The sequence below is a fragment of the Phacochoerus africanus genome, chromosome 7 (genome assembly GCF_016906955.1).
Source record: "Phacochoerus africanus isolate WHEZ1 chromosome 7, ROS_Pafr_v1, whole genome shotgun sequence".
NCBI classification, from domain to species: Eukaryota; Metazoa; Chordata; class Mammalia; order Artiodactyla; family Suidae; genus Phacochoerus; species Phacochoerus africanus.
The window spans coordinates 15,546,337-15,568,190 of NC_062550.1; the positions used below are offsets into that span (position 1 = coordinate 15,546,337).

At 36.5% G+C, this 21,854-nt stretch overlaps 1 protein-coding gene across 7 annotated transcripts in view; it reads right to left on the minus strand.

Moving 5' to 3' along the window:
• RIC8B (RIC8 guanine nucleotide exchange factor B) overlaps positions 1–21,854 on the minus strand; it is a 110,102-nt gene that overhangs the window by 36,867 nt on the left and 51,381 nt on the right. For all 7 annotated transcript variants that reach the window (XR_007135786.1, XR_007135789.1, XR_007135788.1 and 4 more), the window contains exons 5-7: positions 14,709–14,937; positions 13,886–13,981; positions 8,368–8,512 (exon numbers count right to left, since the gene is read on the minus strand). Coding sequence is in view for 3 of the 7 variants with exons in the window: in XM_047786465.1 (XP_047642421.1) it covers positions 8,368–8,512; positions 13,886–13,981; positions 14,709–14,937 (470 nt within the window). In the remaining 4 variants the exon portion in view is untranslated. The remainder of the gene's footprint in view (positions 1–8,367; positions 8,513–13,885; positions 13,982–14,708; positions 14,938–21,854) is intronic.

The following is a 21,854-nucleotide window of genomic DNA, read 5'->3' on the forward strand; positions in this document are numbered from 1 at the left end:
GGATAGGGTGCACAGTGCATAGTCCAGGATAGAGTTGTTGATTAAATTTTCAAATACTTGAATGAGAGGGTGCCTCCTCTGACAATGAATATAGGTAGTCTGGGAGTAAATAAAAGGAAATCCTGCTTTCAAAGGACACAGCCAACTGGTGAAATTTGTACAAAAGGAAATATAGTTTAATAATATAAGTAGATTAAATAAAAGTTTTACACTAGTCACTTTCAACTGTTTTCTATCTTAAAACCTCTTGGTGACTGTGGTCCCTTTGGTATTTCTCAGGGGGTGCTGGGTATCATATCAGAATTTAATGAGGGATCATGGTGGTATAATTTGAAAGCTCTCTGAATGAATCTAATATGCTTCTTCTTGCCATCCGTACCTGGATTCTTAGTGGGTTACTACAGGAAGGGAGTATCCAGTGTATACAGATATTCTTAATATTCATGACCTTAATGACATGGTCAGACACAAAGTCACTGAGGTCGAAGGATCATATACCTGAACCCACATGAAAATGATATTCTCATTGTTCAAGTTTCTGGATAAGATTTATTTTTTAACAAATAAAGATGTTTGGTGGTTCCAGAAAAGAAATAGTCACTGAAATTGTGAAAGCCTAAATTGAGATGATATGAATAAATGGCTTAAATATACTTAAAATAGTAAAAGTGACACAAATGTAAATAACCATCTCTAGTGGTTCAACATTAAAGTAATTTAAGAATGCAGTTTATGAAAGGCCAAAATAGGTTAAAAATAAGCCAAGAGAATCCTAAATATCTTGCTTTCTTATGCATAAACTCCTCCTGGAAGCTAGTTAATAGTAAAAACACCCCTAGCACTTTTATGAAAATAATGCTTACTGCTCATTCACTGGAACAAACATTCTATGTGACTACAATAGTTTAGGTTACAAAGACTGCTTTAGACTCAACTTGCCTTCAGAATACATAGATAAGGCTATATAGCCAATAGTTTAAATGTCAAATGAACTTTTGCTAATGGGATAAAATACTTAAAAATGCAGGTTGGGGAAGAGGGGACAAATGGACTACAAAATCCACACGGTGAGAGGCATTTTCTTTGAGAAGTTCTGACTGACATTATTTGGTGGAGTGTTTCAAGTCACTTTTTAATCGATTTCAAATATACTGTATAACATCCTATTTGATATTGGGAAAGTAGTAAAAGGAAAATGGACTGAATTTGGATGTCAAGGTGAACTGCTAAGGCACACAAAAGATCTTATGGGTGATCCTTAAAAGGACACAGATGCATTTGTTTTTTGTCACAGTACTCATCTATGCAGTTAGATGAAACTGCTGCTGAAATGAAACAAACCAGCATTCAGTCAGAAAGTTGCAAGAAATATTTCACCATTATTTTATCAAGATGCTAGAGGGCACTATGAACAGAGGAAACCAACCACAGCAGCACACCGCAAAGTCAGAACTGCACTGGTAGTAGTGGCACTGTTGCTTATATACACATGGGTTTTTAATCACACTCTACTATGAAAACAAAAAAGGGGCTTTTCTCTTTTGCTAAGGAGAAGAATGGCAGAGCCAGAGTCTACCCAGAAAACATCCCCTCTTCTCTGTTACATAGAGAAGGATTTATAATCCTTTTCCTTTCAGTCAAATGCTGTGACTTTTTGAAATCCTATTCTAGAAGTTTCTTCTAACTAGTTTTCCCATTTCCAGTCTCATACCGCCCCCCATTCCTTGTTCCACACAACTCCCTGTTTTATCTTTGTAAAGCAAAAATAATGATGTTCATCACCTTCCTGGATAAAACCTCTAATATCTCCCCTAAAGGCTAAAACTCAAGTTCTAAAACAGAGCCTAAAGGGATCTTCATTTTCTGGCCTCTGCCTTCATTCCCAAAATCACCTCCTATCACTCCTGTGATTATGGATTCTTCACACTTTGAAACTAGTCTCTTTCCTGTATATACCAAGGCTGTCTGTGAAGATTTTCTTTGACCTTCTCCATACCAGCCAATCATTCCCTCTTCCAGGCTGCTATGGTACCTGGCATATTCTCTATGGTGCTCACCATGGCATACCACAATTATTCCTTCATATGGAGAAATCCGTAAGACAGTGTATTCACCACACTGAACTCATAGAGAACACAAATGTTTGGTCTTTCATTAAACATTTATGGGGTACCTACTATCCGTAAGTTATTTTGTTAAACATGGGGATCCAAAGACAAAGAAGACATGATCTCTGACCTAAAGAAACTCAACGTCTAGAATAAAAGTCTATAATAAAAATGTCTAGAATAAAAGTTTTTGATAAACAAAAAGTTACAACATAGCAAATGTCAAAAAAGATCAGTAAAAATGATGCAAAGCAGAGAATGATGAACTCTGCCTCAGATATCTTCACAGAGATGATACTTAGGGTGATCTTCAAGAATACACATGCTAACAAAGTTGGGAGAGGTATTCCATGCAAAAGGAACAGCATCGGCCAAGTCATGGAGATATGCCAAGAAACAGTGTAGTATATATAATCAGGTAAGAATAAAGAATTCAGTATAATTAAGCAGAAAGTGTAGGGTAAGAGTAGATTTAGGATACACCTCAGAGACAGGCCATGGAGGTGAAATTTGCAGGGAGTCACTGCAAGTTTTATAAGGAAGAATGACAAGATTATACATGTATTTTAGAACAATCCCTCTGTTAGGTACATGGAAGACAAAATGAAAAAATCTGACCAGAAATAAAGGGGAATGACTATTAAGAGAGACAGATTTGCCACACACACACACACACACACACACACCCCCCACACACACACACCCGCCCCCACCAAATAGGCTGAAGCAGAAGCCAAGGGAGGGGATGAGACCACTCGGAGTAATGTAAAGTGAGACTGGGCCAGAAGAGAACTTTAGGGGATGCTAGCAATTAGATGTGGACAAAGATAGGAGTTAGCATGTCAGACTGAAAAGAAAGAAGAGGTGGATCAAAAGAAATGTAAGAGCGTATGGTGGCACAGAAACACAGACAGTGGTCAACAGTGCCAACTGTTACAAGAGATGTGATAAGATAAAGACTAAAAAAATCCATTCCTTTTGAAAATTAGTTAATTTGTGACCTTCCTGAACACATTTTCAGTGTAATCTGGGGAGTAAGGAATGGTGGAAAAGCCTTACTTACAGCAAGTTGAGGCATGAGTGGGAAATAAGGATACTGAAAAGAACAAATCAGTCTTCTAAGACGCTAACATGTGAAAGTCTATGACATGAAGATGTATACAGACTGAGGAAAACAGGGAGAGGTAACAAACAAAAGATAACAACTGATGAAACAAGGCTTTTGAGAAGACAGGAAGAGAAAAGATCATCAGGAGAGGGAGATTGCTTAGCTCCAACCTAAAAAGACATTTATTCTTCTGAGACTGATATAAATGAGACAAAGGTAAATTTATAGAGGTGTGGGGCTCTGTATCCAGGGAGTTAAAGCCTTGTTTACCTCTGCAATTCAGCCCCTACCTTACCACAATGCCTAGCACATACGGGGATTAATGAATGTGTTCAAACGTGGCCATGTGGGGAGAAGGGGAATACCCCACAAACGCAGGGGGTTGGGTTAACAAATTATTTCCTCTCATTAAACTATGTAAGGCCATCTTTAGGGCCTCCCCCGCATAAGAACATCATTTGCAGAGAAGGTAATGAAAATTTAGTTTTGTCTGGGCTCAACAAAACAAGTTGGTAGTATGAACACACAAGTGAACCTGTGAGTTGCTATCAGTTGGAGATACAGTTTAGCCTAACACAGACGGCACTTGGATGGCCTTTTCTGTGCCTAATCTTCTGTAACATTTTGCTCTTTGTATCTTGCCTCATTTCAATTTTCCTTCTTAATCTTGTCCTTGTGTCCCTAACCCAATTTGGTTGCTGTTTGCTGTCCAAAATTAGTAGTCTGACCTTTGTGTCTTGATCATAGTACCTTTACGTTCCAACTCAGCTTTGAAAATCCGTAAGAGGAAAATTCAGTCACTCTGATAAATTATTTCAATAAATTATTTTTATTTCATTTGGATATAGTCTGTATTCAAATCCAAGCCAAACATTAAAATCTGATGACTTATAAATTGAATATGGACTATAAACTTTTTTTGGTAGAGGGTTTCAAATTAGAATCAGTTGATAGCATTTAAAAACTAGAGAATTTTATGTAGAAATCTAGAGTCCTGGCTTCTCTCAAAAAATCTGGAAGATATGGTAGCATTGGCCCCATGTTCCTATATGGTAACAACCAGCTGGAGCTAAATAGCAGCAAGGTCCTCTTTCCAGTCCCCACAACCCCCATGCTCCTTCATGTCCACAATGAGCTAAGTGTCAGTTTTTATTTATCATCTTATGTTCAGTCCATGTGACTTACTTTATTACCAACTTGGGCACTTGTAGGCATTTGAGTTTGTAATCCTTAATAAAGTAGGTAAATAATCTGAGAGCAGAGACCTTGTGTATTTCGTATATCTCTGTATTCCCAGAGTCTAGCTCAAAAAGTATTTGCTGGATGTGCAAATTTTTATTTCAGAAGAATACAGCTACTAAACTTAAAATCAATTTAGGAGGAGAAGCATAAGAATATATAGAGAATTGTTAAAAATCAAATGAAAAAGACAATTTTGCTAATATGGGTTGGCTTTGGACTCAAAAATTAGGACTATGAACCCTCAAATATGGGGTACCAGGGGGAACAAAGCGAATCATTTCAAATTTTAAAAACTGAAAAATTCATTTATAAATGTATATACCATATTTGTTACGACACTAACTCATTAGTAAAGTGATTATATTTAGATACATAACTTATGTATTTAGATATGTAAAATTATTTAGATATACATTTAAATGTGTAACTTATGTATTTAGGTATGTAATATATATTTAGATGCGTAATTACAGAAGAGATAAACTTCATTTTCCCCTCTTAAAAACTTTACAAGTACACAAGAAAGGGACAATCATTGCAGAAAAATTACAAAATGTAGAGAACTAAAAAAAGTAGCAGTCATTCTACTACTTAGAGGTAACCTACGGCATATGGAGGTTCCCAAGTTAGGGGTCTAACTGGAGCTGTTGCTGCCGGCCTATGCCAGAGCCACAGCAACGCCACATCCGAGCCGTGTGTGCAACCTATACCACACCTCACAGCAATGCCGGATCCTTAACCCACTGAGCGAGGCCAGGGATCGAACCCGCAACCTCATGGTTCCTAGTTGGATTCGTTTCCACTGTGCCACGACAGGAATGCTGATGTGTATTTTTATAAACATTTTTGATGAACAGATACACATGTGGTTTAGATTTATGTATATACATACATAATTATACTTTTAAAAAGCTTATTTCTGATCTCAGAAAAATCAATTCAATTCAGCCAATATTTACAGATTACTATATGCAAAGCATTATTCCAGTTACTTACTTTCAAGATGTAATGTCAAACTTTTTCAAAAGTCTTAAAATGACTGAATAGTGTAAAAGAGCAGATGTCAATTAAACAAGTCTATGATAAGAGATGAAGATAATTACAGTTGACTCGAACAATACAGGAGTTAGGGGTGACAACCCCTTATGCAGTTGAAAATCCTTGTATAACTTTACAGGGGGCCCTCCGTATCTATGGTTTCACATCCATGATTCAACCAACCATGGAACATGCAGTACTGTATTACATATTCACTGAAAAAAAAATCTACATGTAAGGGCCCATGGGCAGTTCAAGGGTCAACTGTACTACAATGGGAAATATAGAATGGAAAGAAAGGGCTCAAATTCCGGCTTTAGCTTTAAGGAACTAAGTCACCTTGGATAAATTACTGAAAGACCTCTGTCTCATTTTTGACACTGAACTAGTATTTAGAGAGTTCCCATGAGAAGTAAATGAGATTATGGCATTGAATGTTTGGTACATGACTGTGTTTATTATCATTGCAATGATACTGATCAAATTATGTTGACAATATACCATTTTAACAGTAACTTGAGTGGCTGTATCAATTAGAAATGAAGTTTAGGAATTCAGTTGTACTCAATATTTTGTAATAATCTATAAGGGAGAAAAATTTGAAAAAGAATATATATATTTTACATACATATATATAGTAATCACTGTGATGTATGCTTAAAACTAATATGACACTGTAAATCAACTGTATTTCAATTAAAAAAATAATTCAATGACTGCAACTCAATAGCAAAAAACCCCAAATACTTTGATTAAAACTTGGGTAAAGAACCTGAACAGACACTTTTCCAAAGAAGACATACAGATGGCCAACAGGTACATGAAAAGATGCTTAACATCCCTAATCATCAGGGGAAATGCAAATCAAAACCACAATAAAGTTTACCTCACACCTCTTCGGATGGCTTTAAATCAAAAAACAAGAGGTAAGTGTTGGTGAGGATGTGGTGAAAAGGGAACCCTTGTACAGTGCTGGTGTGAATGCAAATTGGTCAGCTACTGTGGAAAAAGAATGGAAGTTACTAAAAAGATTAAATACAGAACTACAATATGATCCACCATCCCACTTCTCGGTGTATATCTAAAGGACAGGAAATCAGTATTCCTAAGAGATATCTGCACTCCCATGTTCATTGTAGCATAATTCACAATAGCCAAAACATGGAAACAAGCTAAGTGTCCATCAACAGATGGGTGGATAAACAAACACACACACACACACACACACACTTGACTTCCAAGGAATGGTAGGGTTAGGGATGCCTACCCTTCAAACAGTCGAAAATATGTGTATTATAACATAGTCAGCTTTCTCTATCTGTGGTTCCACATCCATAGATCCAATTAACTTTGGATCCAACCAAGGACCTTGCAGTACTGTTGCGTGTATTTATTGAAAAATATCCACATCTAAGTGAACTCGAGCAGTTCAAACCTGTATTGGTCAAGAGTCAACTGTATATAAAATGGTGTTATCAGCCACAACAAAGAAGGAAATCCTGCTATTTGCAACAACATGGATGAACCTAGAGAACATTACACTAAGTGAATAAACCAGACAGAGAAAGACAAATACTGTATGATCTCACTTATATGTAGAATCTTAAAAAAGAGCTCAAACTGCTAGAAATAGTAGAATGGTGGTTACCAGGGTTTAGAGGGTAGGGGAAACAGAGAGATCTGGTCAAAGGGTACATGTAATGATGAATATAAGATGAATAAGTTCAGTTATAGCATGAAGAAGTTTTGGGGATCTACTGTAGAGCATGGTGACTACAGTTAATAATACTTAATTGTGCACTTGAAATTTGCTAACAGAATAAATCTTAAGCCTTTTCACCACATATACACTCACACTATGTAAGGTGGTGAATGTATTAATTAACCTGTGGCAATCATTTCACAACACATATGTATATAAATAATTATACTGTATACTTTAAATATACAATTATACTTTATACTTTAAATATATATAATTTTATTTGTCAAGCATATCTCAATAAAGGGGGTGGGGGAGAATTCAATTGATTTAAGATTTTTGAGAGAACTGAGTCAAGTTTTCCATCTCCAAATTATCAATCTCACACATAAAAAAGTGGAATATAAAATCTGCTTATGTTGGGACATTTATACGAGTACTTTTATGAACTAGTAGATGAAGATATAAATAGGTAAGAATATTTGAATAACTTGGCTGAAGTTCTGTGTTTGGAGAACTTACCTTTTATAAAGTGAAATAACCCATATAATATTAGGAGAGAGATATTTTAAATTGTTAGATGTATCTCAGAAGACAATCATTTTATTTATACTAGTAGGATAGTATTTATTACACAATTGTAGTTACTTTTTAATTTCTCTCCACTTCTGTCTTACCCTTATCTCAAGGGTAAGGGGTGTTATCTTCCACATTTATAGCTCACATTCAATAACTATTTATTGATTAAAGAACTTATTAGCATAGAAACAGAAACTCCTATAGCTTTAATTCCAAGAAGAATTAAAAAGGAGAATGAACCTAGGCCTTTGCCTGATTATCAAAATAGTAACACCTGAATGCAGACTTTTCATAATGGCCCCAGGTCCTGACTTATTAAGATTAAGAAGTCTGGGTTAAGGATCCAGAAGGCAAAGTTACATGTGAGTATGTTTGGAAGTATATCTGTTTACACGTCTCAAGGAATTCAGAAGCATATAGAAAATGCTCTTAAATTAATAATTTCTATTATCTCTCCAAGCCCTCTAATAGAACAGATAGAGAATAAGCTCTGAAAAGAGTGGAATGAGATGGCCACTACTAAAACAGAAACATTTCTCAAATTCCCTCGGAAAGATGAAAAAGTAGAGGGCAAAGAGAGTTTAACCTACCTCTCTCTTTGCAAAGGACAAAAAGGAATTCAGCAGCAATTTGCTTGACTCCAAGGTCAACATGAGTCATGAGGCGCACCAGCTTATTTCTCACAGTTGAGCCAACTTCAGGTCGATTTGTCACATCCCTCAATGGTGGTAAAACCTAATGGCACAAATGCAAAACCATCATCAATCTAAGTACTAGAATAAGGAAGAATGGTACCATCTAGCTAGTCAGTCTTATAATGTCTACTGCACTTAGTTTTCTAAGACTTGAAACATTAAAAAATAAATAGGTTTACTTCTAAGTGAAATAAAACTAAACAATAACAATAAAAACAAGCCTCAAATAATTTTATGCCTGTAATGAATTACCTGACTCGCTTTGATTTTTCTCTTAATTCATTTTCATTATTTACTAAAAAAGACTATATTTGTTTTATTTTATAATAAAACGGTTATTAATTATTGAGTACATCCTATGTGCTAGTTGTTATAATAGATGGTACACATAAATTCTCTAAATCAACCCTCACAGTAACCTTGAAAAGGTTAACATCACCATTGTCCCTATTGTGCAGACTGATCCTCACAGGGGTTACATAACTTGTTGGTCTGTCTGTCTGCTCACTCACCTGTGAATCCACCTAGACACTTCCTCTTTTGGTTCTTCTATTATCTCACTGGTTGTGCCATTTAGCCTCTGCACAAACTCTCTTTTCTCCTCTTGTTTTCAAGTGTTGGGATATTCAATGGTTGAGTTCTTGGGCAACATTTCTTTACTATTTTCACTCATTCTACTGGTGATCTCATCCAGTTTTATAGACTTATATGGTCTCTATTTACTGATAATTCCCTAAACTATATCTTGATTTCTTCCATGACCTCCAGACTTTTATAGGCTTCTCAAATTTTGCATGTCCTGAACAAAATATTGGATCTCCCCCAAAAGCTGTTCCTTCTACAGGTTTCCCTCATTAAATGGCAAGTTCACTCTTCCACCTGTTTACTGCAAAAATCTTGGAAACGTCATTGATGCCTAGTCCCTGCTTCCCTCCTGGCTCTTCTACAATTTATTCTCTACATGGCAGCTAGGATGATGTCATCATCTTCTCAAAGTCCTCCAGTTCCCATGGCTTCTCATCTTAGTCATAGAAAAGAAGTCCTTACAGCCTCCTTAGGTTTCACATACTGTGGCTTCCTGCTGCTTCTCTGACTTAATTTCTACTATATTCCTTGCTTACACTGCTATAGTCACACGGACCTCAATGAAATTCCTTAAACACATAGTGCACTTTCCTGCTTAACAGTCTTTACATTTGCTGCTCCCTCTGCCCAGAAATTCTTTTTCTAGAAACTTGCATGGTTCATTCCCTTACTTTCTTTAGGTCTCTGTTCAAATGTCATTTATAGGAAGATATTTGCTGAGCACCCTATATAATTAACCTTCACCATTCCCCTTTTTATCCCCCTGCCTTTGCTTTAATCTTCCTCAGAGCACTTAACCACCTGACACAGTATATATTTCTTTCTTTACTGTCTGCCTTCTTCCACAAGAGTCAGTTCCATGGGGGCAGGGTTTTCTTTCTGTCCTGTTTACTGCTCTCAGGACCTAGCATATTACAGGTATTGGATAAATATTTGCTGATCAAAAAAAGAATGAATTCAAGTAACATTTTATTTTAGTAACTCTTTAAAAGTGCCTTCTATAAACTACATACTATGCCAGGAAATGAGGATAGACACAAAGACAAATTATAATTTACTACGCCAGACTCTATGTGTATATTATTTTTATTCAATCCATTAAATGACTTCCTTCCTTCCTTATCTCCTTCTATTCTGAGTGCCTACCATGTATCAGGAGTTATTGGAGGACCTGGAGATACTGCTATATAAAAAATGGAAACTAAATATGAGAAAATTGAGTAATCTACCCGAAGTGTCTAAAGAATCCATATTTCAGTATCTCTGGTAGGGTAGAGCAAAATGCTCTTTGTGCCCTGGAGGCATAAAGTAAGTGCACAATAAATTCTTATTGTTTGATTTAGTCAACCATACTGAGTTATACCTCTAATTTTCAGAAGAGTGAGACATGTAACAAGAGTATGTAGTATGTACCTACAATTCCAGAGTACAGTATCTATTACAGAGTATAATATCACACAAAAATTTTGTTAGTAATGTTTTTGGTTCCTTAAAATAAGTTTTTTAAGTGAAATTTTGTTGTTTTTATTGTTACCTATTGTGCCCAAACTGCCTATGTATGAGCTTTTCTATTTCCCTCCAATACTACCCTCCAAGAATTCTTTTTCCTTTTCTTTGACAAATCTTGTCCAGTTCCTTCTTCAAAACCACAGAGGGAGTTCCTGTCATGGCTCAGCAGTAACCATCCCAACGAGTATTTATGAGAACATGGGTTGGATCCCTGGCCTTGCTCAGTGGGTTAAAGATCCGGCACTGCTGTGAGCTGTGGTGTAGGTCATAGACTCAGTAGGTGTAGGTCAGATTCCATGTTGCTATGGCTATGGCACAGGCCAGCAGCTACAGCTCAAGTTTGACCCCTAGCCTGGGAACTTCCATATGCTGCAGGTACGGTCCTAAAAAGACAAAAACCAACCAAACAAAAAATCCACAGAATTGTCCTCTCTTCTATAAGCCTCTCGAGACTAATCCAATCTGTATCAGTAATTTCTACCATCTGTTCTCTTTCTACCTGGCCACATTGGTCTGAATACTCAAGACCAATTTCCTTTAGGTATGCATGAGTTGGATTTAATCAGGTATTAGGTACAGTGAAGAATAATTAGTTAGCCATGGTTCCATTTACACTATTATCAAACAAAGCTAATCATCTGTTACTTTAAGTTCTGCCTTTCTTGATCACAGTCCATATCTTGCTCAGAAGGAAAGGTGACTTTTGTACTGTGCCTTATATCTTTCTTTATCTGTGCTTTTTCTTTGAGGACAAGGAGTAGGCTTCATAATCTTTTTTATCTACATAATGCCTGGCTTAAGACCTTCATATAAAGAAACTGTTTAACAAATAGGGTTTTTTTTGTTTGTTTGTTTGTTTGTTTGTTTTTGGCTGTGCTGGTTAGAGATAGCAAATCTAAACAGTTTAGTTGAACATGGACTTCCTATGTAAAAAAGCTAAAATATAGAACATTTAAAGTATTTCCATTTATTATTCTCCACCAAGTCCTAGTCACAACAGAATGTCTTAAAATAATCAAACTTGGAAATCACCTTAATTCATCAATTAACTAATTTATTTTGTTTAAATGATTACCCTGCTTTGAGAGTACTGTTCTTCCAACAGACTGTAAATTCTTCAAAGATAGTGTCCCTACTTTCTAATATCTCCTTATCAGCAATATCTATTAATATGTTCTGCACAAAGTAAAGCGCTTATTAAATCTTAATCATAAACACACAGAGGAAAAATAAAACTGGTTTCTTTATTAAGGGAAAGTCTGTATGGCAATAAATGAACACTGGAATGAATGGTGGCACCATGTACTGCAATGTGGAAAGAAGAGAAAGATAGAAGGTGAGGGGATGGGAAACTACGAGATGAATTTGGGATATGTTAAACCTAAGATACCTACTATACATCCAAGGGGAGAAGATGAGTGGGCAGTATGTTATATAAGTCTGGAAATGAGTGGGCAGTATATTTATACGTCTGGAGATGAGTGGGCAGTTATGTTACATAAGTCTGGTGCATAGGGGACAGGTCAGGGCTAGAGATAGAAATTTAGGAGTCATCAGTGAATAGATGATTTTCAAAACCACGACTATTGAATGAGATCACCAAAGGAGGAGAAATGGAGACAGAGATAATACCGCCTTGGGGAACGCAAACACTGAAAGAAGAGGTTCTCTATTGTGTCCTAGCAACCAAGTAAAGAAAGTATTTCAAGAAGAAGAGAATACTTAATTGCATCAAAGTGGTATCAGGGAATTTTAAAAAAAGACTTGAAAACTATTAGACTTGGCAAAATTGGGTTGATGACTTTTGATAAACACCTTTGTAAAGAGTGGAAAGCATGAAACCTAATTACAGTGGGTCCAGAAGAAAATCAAAATGTATAAAAAGAGAGAGGGTGTGTACAGAAAACTCTTCTGAGGAACACTGTATAAAGAAGAACAGAGAAATGGGGAGGCAGCTTGAGAAGTAAAATGAAAGGAAGATTCTTCTGCTTTTAAGATGGAAGATGTATTTGGGTGCAGACAAAAATGGTCTAGTATCTTTAAAAAAATGATTAATATAAGAAGAAAGAGAGGGAATAAATGTAGGAGCAAAGTTCTTGAAGTGAGAGGAAAAGAGTGCATATTCTGGCCACAGAAGGAAGCAGGGACAATTCATCTGTGTGATACAGGGAGAAACAAAGGATATGGTGGTACAGATGCAGACAGGAGATGCAGAGGTAGAAAGATGATTTCTTACCATGAACCCTATTACCATCTTACTCTCAAATTTCATCATCAGGTCTCTTTTGGGATAGTCTCCTCGTATAGACACTCCTCTAGTCTATCCTATATATCGTAGCCAAAATATTTTTAAATATAAATGAGGTCACACTATTTCCTTCTCAAACACTCCAGGGCTTTCTTTCCCATTTCACTTAGAAGAGAATCACAAGTTCTATACAACCTTATGTTATTGGTTCTTGCTTACCTCCTTTACTTCAGCTACCATTCTCCCCTTGAAGGCTAGTGCTGTCTAGCCTTCCTCCTTTTCCTTAAGCATACCAAAGCATCCTCTCATCTCAGGGACTTGAAACTTGTTCTCTCTGGTATACTCTTCTTCCAGAATAGTCTCAGAAATATTCACAGACAATATCCTCTTCCAGATAGTCTCAGAGATCCTTTTTTTACTTATGCACGTTTGTGTCCAGGCGTCATTTTCTCAGAGGCCCTTCCTTATTCCTTTAAGCTTCCCCTTCCCCTGTATCTTTCTTCAGAATATTTATCACTATTTGCCATTGTATCATATATTTATTTGTTTACTTTTTGTCCCCCTACTATCAGGTAAACTCCACAAGGCAAAGACTTTATCTGTGGAGTTCCTGCTGTTGTGCAATGGGTTAAGAATCTGACTGCAGCAGCTCGGGTTGCTGCAGAGGCACAGGTTCAATCCCTGGCCTGGCATAGTGGATTAAAGGACCTGACATTGCTGCAGCTGTGGTACAGGTTGCAACTGTGGCTTGGATTCAATCCCTGGCCTGGGAACTTCCATATGCCATGGGTGTGGCCATTAAAAAAAAAAAAAAAACCTCATTGGTATTTCAAAGCTTAGAACACAGCACATAGACTTCAGTAAACATTTGTTGACTAAATGAATGAATGACTCAAAAAATATACAACACCACTTTTCTGGATTAGGAAGATTTCAAAGATTAACATTAACTTTTTTGAATTTCTGACATTCTGAAAAAAAAAAACTGTGAAAGAATTCGATTCATTAATACCATGTTAAAAAAAACACATAAAAGATTAACTTTGATATGTATATGCATTAAACAGTTACCTGATCTTTGAGAAATTTTCTGATGTTTCGATGGGCTCGAGAACATTCTGTTAATAAGCTGAGAACTGGAGTTAGACCCTCTCTATAGCTGCTTCCCTATAAAGAAAACCATATGTACATTAGTTTAGTTTCTAACAGTTTTACTTTTCTCCATATAACTATATATTAATACTCTATTTTGAGGAAACATTTGATGTTGCCAAAGCTGTACAAACAATTTAAAAAATTATTTTCCTAACAATATTTCCATCTCATTAGTTATCTTCACATTTACGAATGCGCCCATCTTTTATCCTTAGTAGATTTTCCTGTAATTTATAGGGTCCTTGTTCAGATGATCAGCTTAGATGAGGCAAAGATTGTGATGACTAACCCATACTACCTTGCTGCCTTTTAATATAGTTACTTGACAAGCAAGTGATAGAAAAGAGAAAATAAGCAGCTTACAACAAATGGAAAGTTGACACTTTCAAATATGTCTTTTAGGTGTTATGGAAAGTATTTACCATCAACTTTTTCGGGGGGGGATAATTTTTACTTCTAGGACTTACAAAATACCTAACTATTTTTCCTTTGTTTTCAGGCACTAGTCACAATTTTGGTGTCACATCAACACAATTTTCATCTTTAAATAAGTAAATTCATTTGGTTTCAGCAATTTATCATTTATTATAATAAAATGCTTTCCAGAATATAAATAATTATTCAAGATGTCAGCTATGAAAAAAAGCTTAGATTAAAAAATCGTCCTGGATGTTTGCACGTGTGTACAATTATATTCTTTAGAAGCATATTCCCAAAGCTTCCATTTTATCAGTCTCACCTTGTCTATTCTCTTCTCCATAAAATTGAGTAAAACATGAATGGCTTCCATATTCATGCCATTGTATACCATGGTACTGTTTTTCAAAACTGTTTCTTTCTCAGCTGTTTTATCACTGGGCAGTTCATCTAGAGTCGTTGCCTCTTGGGCTGTTTCTTCATGGGTTAATGGACAAATGAGAACATCCAAACAAGAGACTGGAACATTGCTTAAAAGGTTGACCGCATTGCTGAAAAGCAATTTAAAAAGACAATATTTTAATTTGATTGAATAGTCCTTTAAAATGCAAACATAATAAGAAGTTCAGAAATGACTTTTAGGAGTCAATTAAAATTCTCCTTTTTCAAAATGAGCCTTTAATATTACTTGGCATTTAATGACTGAGAGAGAGAAAATAAAGAGAACTATTTCAAATATACATATGACAAATTGGAAAGATGTTAAACAGACATACACAATCACACATAATGTCATGTCACTCTCTGAAATGCTAAAATGGAATTAGTGAGCTTTAACACCAGCTCTTTAATTTTATTATGACACAATACTAGCTTTGCAGTTCTTCCTTGGGGTTTTAAATCCTTTTGTGGATCCGCTGGTGTTTTATTATTCCTTAGATTACAACATAAAACATTAGAGGAGCACAGTATATAAGCAGCTTATCACAGAGGCAACATTAAGAAACAAATACTGTAAGATTATGTTTTGTCCTTTCTAGATGTAAAAATATGATTTTTTTTGTAAGACATTTGCAGAAAATGGAAAATGATCCTTTTTCTCCCTCTTGCCCCCAGATTTCTTTAAAAGAGGCCAACATAGCTATTTTGAATCTCTATTCCTAGGCCTTTCTGCTCTGTATTAATGAAATAATAAGCGTGGGATGCACACCAGTAGGGGGAACTCAAGCCTTGTATTTTTTTGGTATTCCCTAAAAATCTTGTTCTGTTCCTTAGTGTATAAGAGATTAAAATGACACTAACAATTTAAAAATTAGACATGCTCTCAATTAATTTATTTTCCCCCATACATTATTTCATATTTTTTTTTCATTTAAAAGGAGAGGTGATGTTCTGTGCTAACTGGATCTTAAAAGCTGGTGCCTCAGAACTTCCTGATAAACAACAATGGAGAGACAGGCATTACATTTCCTAGTGACAGAGAACCAGATCTAAAAATAACCACATCCTGACTAAAAATAAACTCTTGCAAATGCAATTTAAAAGTCTAACTACTTAGAAACTAAATTCAGGGCTTAATCTAACTGATGCTGCCTTAATTTAGGCCACAGTAGTTTATTTTAATTTAGATTAGAGTGATACCCTACAAAATAAAACAAAACAACAAAACAGAAACAAAATAAAAAATATTTTCTCTCCTTTACCCTGAAGTGTGGCTCCTTTTCTCCAAGAATATTTCCTTTCTTTTTATACTACTGGGGAAAAAATTCATAAAAACTCAAAGTTTAAAAAAGTAGACAACGGAGAACAGTAAGTGGTAATGTGCAGGGAATCAAAAAAATCGGAACTAAGAACAAAAATAATGTAACAAGTCCTATAAGTAAATGGTTCCTGGTAAAACACAAGTTATTTGGTTGTCCCCACCAAGAATCTACTGCTGCTGCTATTACTACTATTATTAAGCAAAGTCCCTAATTTTGTTTATTTGGAAATAATCACAATTGGCTGAAATACAGTACTTTGCTCACAAACTTTCTTTTCAAAATTTTTGTAATCACAACATTGTAGGTCAACCACACTTCAATAAAACTTTTTTAAAAATGGGGAAAAAAACATTTTTGTTAAAAAATAAGAATTTTGCAAACATCTGTAGTTCCTTATAGATAAAAATATTGTTTCAGACTTAAGGATTTGGAAACTATTATTAAATATAGATTCACTGAGGTTAAAAGAGAAAAAAAAATAGAACTCTACCTTGGAATTACTTTCTAAAACTAAAAGTCATTCTGAAATGTTAGAGGATTTTTGTTTTTCAACACATAGGGCAACAGGCTGGAGTCCACCAATAGGGTGATTCTCTGAGTCTACCAGAGAGACCACACTGAAAAGTTTAAGGCAATGCAGTTCATTACAAAGGAATGTTTTCCTTTAGATTCATCTAAAATAAGCAGTTTCCAGGAATCTGCTAAGTTTAAGAAACGAAACATAGAGTTTGATTCAACAAATATTTGGAGGTTTTAGGCTTTTCAAGTAAAGTTCTCATTTTCTTGTTTCTTATTAAACAACTGGGTTCTCAAACAACTACAAAATTAATTTTCTGGCTCACTGTGTTTGAGCTATTCTTTTTAAGTAAGGAAAGCCAGCTTTTTGAGCTCTGTCACTTCTCTGACAGTTTTATTTGTGGTAGAAGAGTGTATGAAATTCTCCAGCTACCAGGAAGTCAGTGACTATGCACAGATCTGCACAATGGTGTTTGCATTCCTACTCCAGGGGGTAGAAATACTGTGTATATTACTCTCTCCTTTTCAGCTTCCTAGGGATCATTAATCACTGGGACATGACATCCTCCCACTCATACTCCCAGCCCCCTCCTGATATGCAAATTCAAAAGCAGGACCTATTCTGGGCTTCTTAAAGCTCTGATTAAAGTCTTGTTAGCTGTGGGAGAGAAGAGGCAATCTGAAATCCAGTCCTGTATCAATCACTGGGCTAAATATAATTTAATATCAGATGACACTGAGAAGCATAACAGCACATGTAGACCTACAGCTTGTTAACAAACCTTCCTGGTCAAATGTATCTTTTTTATATTTGGGGCTTACATATCTTTTTTCATTGTTGGAATATCTACTTGAATGAATTTCAAGATCACGAAAAGATTTTCAGATGTAAACACATAAGTTTACTTTCATCTAACTCAGTTCAGTAATTATCTACTAATTACTTAATGCCAGACATTGTTTTAGGCAGGTATCATGAAGAAAAGAGAGACAAACTCCTGCCTTTGTGGAGCTTATTTTCCAATGTGGAGAGCATACTCAATGAAAAGTAAACAAACAAAAAATAAGTTAATGGAAGAGAAGGTGATAAAGGTCTGAAGGTAAAATTCAGGAGGCTGAAACAGAACATGTGAGTTGTAATTCTGAAGAGGGTAGTTTTGGGCAGACTTCACCAGACTGTGTCATTTAAGCAAAGACTTAAAAAGGATGTTAGGGAATGAGCCCTGTGACTATGTGGGGAAGAAGGGCAAGAGTGAAGGCCCCAGGACAGAGGCAGTAGGGTGTCCGAAGAACTGTGAAGAAGTTGGTGTGGCTGAACCACCATACACAGGGAGATCAGCTGGGTGACAAGAGGCCAGATTGGTTTTGCAGACTATTCCAACTGGTGAGGAAGGAGGGAAACCAAGGAAGGATGGTAGCCTGGAAGAGAGTCTATCAGTAGGAATGGAGTGATCACCTATGTCTAACGATGTGGACAGATCAAGTAAGATGACAACTGATAAAACATCCACCGGATTTAACAACACAGATGTGACCTTAATAGCAGCCATTCTGGTGGAGTAGTGGGACTAAAATGCCTGAGTAGACTGGATTTAAGAGAGAATAGTGTAAGAATCAGATAGTTGGCCTTTAGAGGAGGTTTGTTGCACAGGGCAAGAGGAGACTGGGGCCAGTGGAGAAGTATAAACTCACAGTGACCTGCTTTTTATTCTCTGCATGTACATGTGTTCTCTGCATATTTTCGTTTCTGTATTTGTCCATGTTTTCTCCTGCTTAGAATGGGCTCATTCTTGATGATTAGCTCAAACTTTACTTCATTCTCAGCAAATATTTACTATGCCTTGTACTAGGTGCTAAGTATACAAAATAAGCAAAAAAAGCTCCTTTTCCTAAGAATAGGCAGCATAACATAACTTGCAGAGCAATAGGTTGAATTCTAGGTTGTCTCTTAGTAAAAGTGTGCATTGAGCAAATTACATGACCTCTTCTAGGCCTTAGTGTCCTTATCTCTAAAGTAAAGGGAAATAAATTTATCCCATCAAGTTGATGTGAGGATTAAATGCAAAACACTGCCTGGTACACAGCAAATGGCAACTATCAAGGGGCTTTTGAACAGAAAACATACTGTACTATAAGAGGGAACAATAAATATCTGGAAGAATGAGAGAATATGATACCTATGAGGAAATGAAAACAGGCCCCTAAGTCTAAAGTAAAGGACAAAGCCTCTAAAGGACAGGGACTTAGTAGGCATTAAGACCAGAAGGGTATGGAGTTCCCGTCGTGGCTCAGAGGTTAACGAATCCGACTAGGAACCATGAGATTGTGGGTTCAATCCCTGGCGTTGCCGTGAGCTGTGGTAGGCTGCAGATGCGGCTCAGATCCCGCGTTGCTGTGGCTCTGGCGTAGGCTGGGCAGCTACAGCTCCAATTCCACGCCTAGCCTGGGAACCAAGACCAGAAGGGTATGTATATGTGTGTCTAGTGTCCTAAAGGGATTTTACAGGGGACTGCCATGATGAGATATATGTTATAGCCAGATGGGTTACTGACGGCCTTAAACCAGAGTTGTACTGGTAAAGGAGTAGGTGCAGGAAAACAGAGGTGTCCCAAACGAGGCTGTGCATCATTAATAAATGCAAAGTGACAAAAGAAGTTTGCTCTTAATCTTAAAGACAGAAAAGGAGCCATGAGAGGTTTCTAAGCAGAGATTTGCTTTTTGAAGAACACCTCTGCGTGCAGTGGAGAGGATGGACCAATCTGTCTTAGGTAAAAATTTTCCACAGGACAGAGCAGCTTGAGTTTTGAACCGGAAGAAGGTGGTCTGACAGATCTGGGGTTGGGTGCTTGCAGATGGGCCGGATACAACAATGAGGCAGTAGAGAGAGGCTGAAATGATGAACCAAGGCTTTAGAATAGAGAGGGAAGAAATGAAACCTATATAGAGACTTAAAAGACAGGAAAAAAAGAAATCACCAGGGGACCAGAGGATGAGGATGGAAAACAGGCACAGTATGGTAAGTGAGGAAGACTTTCCTCTCATGCTAGATCAGTGAACTTGTTCTATGAATTATTATTTGGATAATTAAATCACTGGCAACTACATAAAAACTATCTCATGACATCTATTCTTGTCTTGGATTTTTATTTAACTTTTCATAATATTTATGCCTTACCTCCCCATTTAAACTCTACATTCCTCTAGACCATATACTATCTGTGGAGTCCTTCAAGAACCTAGCATGGTACTCGGCTATAGTTCAGATAATATCTGCTCACCTAGACAATTGTTATTCACAGTGAAAATGAAGTTAAAGAGCTAAAAGCTTTAATGATAACCAAAAAACAAAATGTTCTCCCCTCCGCCCCCATCTCTCCTTTTTCTGTGTACCTATATAAGCTTGTTCATGTCTGACACAACACTTACCAAAACAACTGCACTTATTCATTGACATGCCTCTTTTACTCCCTGGTTGGTGAGCCCTGGAGAACAAAGACTGTACTATATTCATCTTTGCTACCTCTAGAGCTCAACACAGTGCCTGACACATAGTAAGTGCTCCATTAATAAATATAAACCAAAATGAAATCATCCAATTTTCACTTATTAAAAGTCTGCCACATGTAAGGCATTATCCTTTTTTTACATTTATATTTTGCAATGTACGTGTGTCAAATCAGCACAATGTACATCTTACATGTACATAATGTTAAATGTTAATTATGTCTCAATAAAGCCAGGAGAAAAAAGACATTATGCTTAGCACTGTAATGAGGTGTCATTAGGTACAGACTGTCTCATCAGTATGTGAGATAAAATAAATTTGTCCAACAAAGAACAACAGAAAAAGCCAGGAGGTAAGTACTTTTAAAATACATGCTGGCTCTTTTGGGTACAAAAATAAAGAAAAACAAAAAACAAAAAAAAACCCTTGGTAATGCCAATGTGTTAAGTGAAAGAAATTAGACTGAGAGGCTAAATGAAATTATGTCATATCTAGTCTTCTCCTCTCCTATCTTCTCTAGTGTATAGGTCATCCCCATCTTCCCTCTTTCCTACAAAATAAAAACCACAACCACATGCAACTTTTTTTTGGCTAAGTGTTTATGCATAAGCTTATTGATTATGCAGAAGAGGGCTGAAAACACTCTCAGGCAGATAACAGAGATGAACAGAATTAGGATGTCCTTTAATGGAGCCAAAAAGGTAGATCCTACCAACAATTTATCTTTTACCATAAGTAGAGACAAAAGGAAATGAAACAGAACCAATAAATTTTATTTTTTTGTCTTTTTTAGGGCCACACCTGCAACATATGGAGGTTTCCAGACTAGGGGTTGAAGAGGAGCTGTGGCCACCAGCCCACACCACAGCCATAGCAACACGGAATCTGGGCAGCGTCTGTGACCTATACTACAGCTCACGGCAAAGCCGGGTTATGAACGAGGCCAGGGATCGAACCCACGTCCTCATGGATGCTAAGCCACAACGGGAACTCCAGAACCAATAGATTTTAAATGCTATGTTAGGTGCTACTTAGTGGAAATAAAGTTGATGTCAAGGTCAGCTGTCTTTTGTGAGCTAACTCATTTTATCTCTCTGTCCATGTTCTTTTGATTTCTCTGGGAGAAAAAAGGCTCTGTCTTAGAGACAAAATATCAGAAAAAGCTGCTGCTAAGCCATTTTTTTACACATTCGTCTCCTAGAGCACCTTAATGGGCTCCTGCCATGCCTGCCAAGCATCTGGCTTGAGAAAAACTTTGATTACAGAAAACAGGTTTCACTATACAATCACAATATAAACAGAGAAACAGCTTTCTAAACAAAATACCAAAATTGCAGAAATAACTTTTAAAAAGAGATTCAGAACTAAATATTGGATCTAAAAGCCTATATACTCATTATAATAATAGTAACAGAAGTAGCAGTGGGCAGTAGTGTTGTGACAGTGGCAGTAGCAGCTCCGCCACTTCCTGAGAGCTTATTCAGTGCCAGGGATGGAGTGCTTTACTAATTTCTCATTTAATCATTATTACAACCCTTAGAGTTTGATAACAATGCATAACCATGTACCATACTATCTAGGTTTACCTATTTTATTACATTTTTCCTTAGGAAAAAAAAAACTTAGAAAATAACAGTTAGAAATAGAATTAGATGTTACTTTGAAACATCTGATTATTTTGAGA